The sequence below is a fragment of the Tupaia chinensis genome, unplaced genomic scaffold (genome assembly GCF_000334495.1).
Source record: "Tupaia chinensis unplaced genomic scaffold, TupChi_1.0 Scaffold000539_1, whole genome shotgun sequence".
NCBI lineage: Eukaryota > Metazoa > Chordata > Mammalia > Scandentia > Tupaiidae > Tupaia > Tupaia belangeri.
In genome coordinates, this window is record NW_006160052.1 from 5,223,300 (window position 1) to 5,229,762 (window position 6,463).

The window sequence follows — 6,463 nt, forward strand, 5'->3', positions numbered from 1 at the left end:
TTTTATTTATTTATTTATTTATTTATTTATTTATTTTAATTTGACCAAAGAGAGACATACACAGAAAGAGAGAAAGTGAGAAAGCAAGTCATCAGGTCGGGGACTCAAATCATGGTCGGCCATGTGGGAGTATCCAGAGCTTTAACCACCACACCACCTGCCAGCCCCATGTTATATTATTTTAATTTGGTATAGGGCATGTGTGCTCACCAGGGAGAGACAGAGAGAGAGGGAGAAGGACAGTGAGAAAGCAAACTGCCAGGTCTGGGACTTGAACCGTGGCGGGCTATGTGGGAGTCCAGCACTTTTAACCATCACGCCACCTCCCGGCCCCTAGTTCTTCAAATCTAAGCTCCCTTTGTTCGCCCCACTCCTGCCACCCCATCCCGGAAGCCCGTGTTTTGGGAGGTACGACCATCATGTGTCTGGCCCTTTTCTGTCTAGGGCTCTACTGCCTACGTCCCACAGCAGTCCTGGATACAGAATGGCACCATAAAGGACAACATCCTTTTTGGGTCAGAGTTGAATGAAAAGAAGTACCAGCAAGTTCTGGAAGCCTGTGCTCTCCTGCCAGACCTGGAAATTCTGCCTGGAAGAGACCTGGCTGAGATTGGAGAGAAGGTATTTGGGACCACAGGGGAAGGTGAAGGGTGCAGGGATAGTGGGGGGAAAGTGGGGATGATAGTGAAGAGATTCGCAGGAGTAGTTTAGGAGCCAGTGTTGGTAATCTTGCTTGCAACTAACCAGAAAACGTGTTTGCACCAACCACAACGTGTGTGAAAATAACTCAGAAATGTAAAAGTTTGAAGTAAATATAGGAATTATATAATTTGAATCAAAGCTGATGAAATAAAAGACCTAAGAAACTGAATAGGGCCAGCAGATGGCTTAGCAATTATATTACTGCACTCCCACATGGCCAACCACGGTTTGCGTCCCAAACCTGGTGGCTCTAAAATCACTCCTCATGTGTGTACATGCGTGCCCAAGATCCCAGGAGAATGGAGGAGAAGGGATTGTGGCGTGGCCATCTCTCCTGGGAGGTGATTTCTCCCTTTCCCTCTCACTATCTTTGTCTCTCTGGCAAGTGCACACACCCTAAAATAAACCTCTTTTTAAAAAAGCTAATGTTGGGAACCAGCAGTTAGTGTAATGACTATGTCACTGGACTCCCACGTAGTTGACCACGGTTCGTGTCCCGGACCCGGTGGCTTAAAACTCACGCTGGGCATGTGTGCGTGCATGCCCAAGATCCCGAGAGGAGAATGGAGGAGAAGGGATTGCGGCGTGACCATCCCCCCTGGGGGGTCATTTCTCGCTTTCTGTCTCTATGTCTCTCTCTGGCTGGCTGGCGAGAGCATGCGCCCTATAGCGAAAACCTCTCCAAAAAAAAAAGCTAATGCTAGCAACGAGCTCAAGATTGGCCTCGCAAGCAGAGGGTTAAGGAGCAAGGCCTTGGTGTTCTGTTTCTTGTGTGTCATTGAGGCCAGAGGAGGGTTCTGATAATCTGCTTTGAGCGCTTAGAAATGTATTGCAGATTATTTTCTCATGTTATTCAATACCTTTCTTTAAAATAGTATATTGTATCCATAATGTAAATACGGCATAATTTATGTAGAAATTCTTGATTATTGCTTATTTTAGTATACTTCACTCACCCTTCTCATTACTAAAAATGAATAGAACAATTTTTGGGGAGGATCTCAAAATGTTAGAAGACATGTGAGGATACAGCTCTGGAGTGATTTTGTTTAATTCAGCATACAGTTACTGAGCACCTACTATGTGCTAGACACATATTGTAAGGGTTAGGGTTATATCAGTGACCGGAACAGAGAAAAACTTCTGCTTGGTACAGTTTTATATTCTTATGGGATAGATAACAAGACAAAACAAAACATTAAATAAGTAAATTAGGTGGTAGAAAGTGGTAAGTTCGGGACATTTTATTAGGCCTAAAATGATCTGTTTGAGTTAAATTTATTTGTTTAAAGGAACTCGTAAGGTTTTTAGACCTTCCCTTTTTTTTTTTTTTTTTTGAGAGGTTTTTGCTGTAGGGCGCATGTGCTTGCCAGACAGACAGAGAGAGACAGAGACAGAAAGCGAGAAATCACCCCCCAGGGGGGATGGTCACGCCGCCATCCCTTCTCCTCCTTTCTCCTCTCAGGATCTTGGGCATGCATGCACACGCGCCTGGCGTGAGTTTTTTTTGTTTGTTTGTTTGTTTGTTTTTTTGGAGAGATTTTCACTGTAGGGCGCGTGCGCTCGCCAGACAGACAGAGAGAGACATAAAGACAGAAAGCGAGAAATCACCCCCCCAGGGGGGATGGTCACGCCGCAATCCCTTCTCCTCTATTCTCCTCTCGGGATCTTGGGCACGCACGCACACGCGCCCGGCGTGAGTTTTAAGCCACCGGGTCCAGGACACGAACCACAGTCGACTACGTGGGAGTCCAGCGACATAGCCATTACACTAACTGCTGGTTCCCTAGACCTTCCCATTTACATAGGGAGACAAATCTCTTCCTTTTTCCCTCTCGTTAAATTTTGTGAAGGGAATAATGCTTAATAGAACTTGTTTTCTTTTCCAGGGTATAAATCTCAGTGGGGGTCAGAAGCAGCGGATCAGCCTGGCCAGAGCCGCCTACCAAAATTCAGACATCTATATTCTAGATGACCCGCTGTCAGCCGTGGACGCTCACGTGGGAAAACACATTTTCAATAAGGTCTTAGGCCCCAATGGCTTATTGAAAGGCAAGGTAAGGAATCATTTCAAGTGACGGAGATCTGAATGTGGGGTGAGCATGGGATACACACACCTCCCAGGACAGCTGTCATCCTGGAGCAGGTGTCCTTATTTATCTGTCCCCTGGGCTCCCAAAGGAGAGCCTGTCAGACTGGTCTCCTAGATACCCCTGAAGGTGCCCAATGTGAGGCACGGCTTACGCTGGAACTAGCTAAGTTCGACCTCACTCTGTAGTTCTGACATTGAACCCCTTAGAATGATAGTTTTGAGAAAAAGTACCTCTGGACTTGTGGAAATAAGAGAGAGATTTGGTCTTTGTCTCCAGTTCCTGACACAGCAGTCCTAAAACCTGGGTGGATAAGAGTATTGTTACTCTTCCGGATTTCCTTTGGTTCACACTGAGTTTATGCTGAAGAGGCTGCTGCTGGTGGGGCCCCTAGGTAGCATCAGTAGGCGGCTAATCACCGGGAATACCAAGAGATAGAGGGTTGGAACTTTCTGCCCTACTCGCTAACTCCAGGTCAGGGGGCCCTGGAGACTGGGTTATAAAGCTTGGAGAAATCCCAGGTTAGTGAACACATCGAGGTGCCAGGGAGTGGTGTGGATGAGGAGAGCATGAAAGCTTTGTACTTCCCCACCCTCAGACCTTGCCCCGTGCATCGCTTCCATCGGGCTCTTCCCGAGTTGTATGTTTCCTTCATAATGAACTAGCAAATGTAAGTAAGTGTTCTCCTACGATCAGTGAGCTGTTCTAGCAAATTATGGAACCTGAAGAGAGGGTTACAAAAACCCCAATTCATAGCCCGTCAGTCAGTCAGAGTATGGGTGGCCTGAGACTTGCTACTGGTGTCTAAGAGGACATAGTCTTGGGGGACTAAACTTGTAAGCTGAGGGGCCTGCACTAACTCCAGATAGTGTCGGGATTTAACTGAATTGTTGGACACCCATTTGGTGTTAGACAATTGGTTGGTGTCAGCAAACACCCTAGAGGACCCAAAAATTTACCTTGCCAGTGGGACATAGGTCATCCTAGAGTGTTAGAGCTATGTTCTAAGAAGGCACTTACCCGGGACCAGCAGTTAGGGTAATGGCTATGTCGCTGGACTCCCACGTAGTTGACGACGGTTCGCGTCCCGGACCCGGTGGCTTAAAACTCACGCCAGGCGCGTGTGCGTGCGTGCCCAAGATCCCGAGAGGAGAATGGAGGAGAAGGGATTGCGTCGTGGCCATCCCCTCTGGGGGGTGATTTCTCACTTTCTGTCTCTCTGTCTCTCTATCTGTCTGGCGAGTGCACGCGCCCTATAGCAAAAAAAAAAAAAAGAAACTCTCAAAAAAAAGAAGGCACTTACCCGGGACCAGCAGTTAGGGTAATGGCTATGTCGCTGGACTCCCACGTAGTTGACGACGGTTCGCGTCCCGGACCCGGTGGCTTAAAACTCACGCCAGGCGCGTGTGCGTGCGTGCCCAAGATCCCGAGAGGAGAATGGAGGAGAAGGGATTGCGTCGTGGCCATCCCCTCTGGGGGGTGATTTCTCACTTTCTGTCTCTCTGTCTCTCTATCTGTCTGGCGAGTGCACGCGCCCTATAGCAAAAAAAAAAAAAAGAAACTCTCAAAAAAAAGAAGGCACTTACCCGGGACCAGCAGTTAGGGTAATGGCTATGTCGCTGGACTCCCACGTAGTTGACGACGGTTCGCGTCCCGGACCCGGTGGCTTAAAACTCACGCCAGGCGCGTGTGCGTGCGTGCCCAAGATCCCGAGAGGAGAATGGAGGAGAAGGGATTGCGTCGTGGCCATCCCCTCTGGGGGGTGATTTCTCACTTTCTGTCTCTCTGTCTCTCTATCTGTCTGGCGAGTGCACGCGCCCTATAGCAAAAAAAAAAAAAAGAAACTCTCAAAAAAAAGAAGGCACTTACCCGGGACCAGCAGTTAGGGTAATGGCTATGTCGCTGGACTCCCACGTAGTTGACGACGGTTCGCGTCCCGGACCCGGTGGCTTAAAACTCACGCCAGGCGCGTGTGCGTGCGTGCCCAAGATCCCGAGAGGAGAATGGAGGAGAAGGGATTGCGTCGTGGCCATCCCCTCTGGGGGGTGATTTCTCACTTTCTGTCTCTCTGTCTCTCTATCTGTCTGGCGAGTGCACGCGCCCTATAGCAAAAAAAAAAAAAAGAAACTCTCAAAAAAAAGAAGGCACTTACCCGGGACCAGCAGTTAGGGTAATGGCTATGTCGCTGGACTCCCACGTAGTTGACGACGGTTCGCGTCCCGGACCCGGTGGCTTAAAACTCACGCCAGGCGCGTGTGCGTGCGTGCCCAAGATCCCGAGAGGAGAATGGAGGAGAAGGGATTGCGTCGTGGCCATCCCCTCTGGGGGGTGATTTCTCACTTTCTGTCTCTCTGTCTCTCTATCTGTCTGGCGAGTGCACGCGCCCTATAGCAAAAAAAAAAAAAAGAAACTCTCAAAAAAAAGAAGGCACTTACCCTGCAGCCTTTCCAAGATGCGAGAAAACTATGCCTAGAAAGGATGATTCAATGATTCAACCTGAACATAGAAAGAATACCTCGCACCGATTGAGTCTTCACTGTGTCCCAGGCCCACACTAAGCATTATAATTCACGGTCCCCTGTGAGACTTAACAATGCTGCTGTCAGATAGTACAGGTGAAGTGGCCAGAGCAAGTCACTAGAGCTGGTCACATGTGGACACTAGGCTTCCTTTACCAGTTGGCGTGTTTGTCCTGACATGAAGGAATGGAAGGAGGTGCTCACAGAGCCCCCGCCCATGACAGCACTTCCCTTTGCCCCAGGCAGTGAGACGCCACCTGCACTCGGCCTGCTCCTTTCATGGCTCTTTGAATGCTGCTGATCAGCAGTGCCAGGGCTGATCAAATCCGGGCTGGCGTCCCACTGGAGCCTCTCGCTTGGATGGGTAGGTTACAGGAACTCAGTCTCCCTCCTCTGTCCCCATCCTGGCTTCTGTCCTCAAGGCTGGCTTGGTTTTCTTCATACATGACCTGAGTGGTCATCCTGTGCCAGGCTGGTTGTAGTGACTGGGCACGTAGAGAGGGAAAGATCTGGTCCCCGCTCTCCGGCCACTTACAGTCACGCCAGAAGACACACAGAAAAGCAAACGATGCTATTACAATACCAGAATCGACTCAATGGCAGTCTGTGCCAAATAGGTGAAAACATTGCAGGAATACCCAAGTCTTGCCTAAGGATTCAGGAAAGGCACCAGAAAAAGTGGCTTCGAGCTGGGACTTGGAATAAGCCTCTCCCAGATGTTCCAGATAAGAGAGACCTATCTTTGTGGGGCTGTGAAGGAGAACGCAAAGGCAGTAGGCTTAGTTTTCCCTCTAGAAGCCTATCTCAGCTCCGTAGGCTCTAACCAAGTCTCATTACTGACCCATCAGTATTTGTTGAGTGGACTTTCTGTCTTAGATAGTCAATAGACAGGAATGTAAGGGGTGCCAAGTCTCCAACATCAGAGTAGGCCTGGATTACAGATAAAGTTGATCTGCCTTACAGTGTCTCTAACATGCTGAGAGAATCTGGGTCGTGCTTGTTAGTTCAGTTGGTTAGTCGGTAAGTAAAAGGGGCAGCTAGCTAGCTAGCTATGTAGTTAATTTTATATGCATTGTTTATATTGATAGACCTTGATCTCCAGTGACATTTCTTTTTTTTTTTTTTTTTTTTGGGGGTTTTTTTTTAAAGGGA

At 48.5% G+C, this 6,463-nt stretch overlaps 1 protein-coding gene across 1 annotated transcript in view; it reads left to right on the forward strand.

Annotated features, from left to right (window-relative positions):
• Positions 1 to 6,463, forward strand: part of ABCC2 (ATP binding cassette subfamily C member 2) — a 74,259-nt gene that overhangs the window by 42,126 nt on the left and 25,670 nt on the right. Inside the window, exons 17-18 of the mRNA XM_006157371.3 lie at positions 445 to 621; positions 2,592 to 2,759. Coding sequence (XP_006157433.1) covers positions 445 to 621; positions 2,592 to 2,759 — 345 coding nt within the window. The remainder of the gene's footprint in view (positions 1 to 444; positions 622 to 2,591; positions 2,760 to 6,463) is intronic.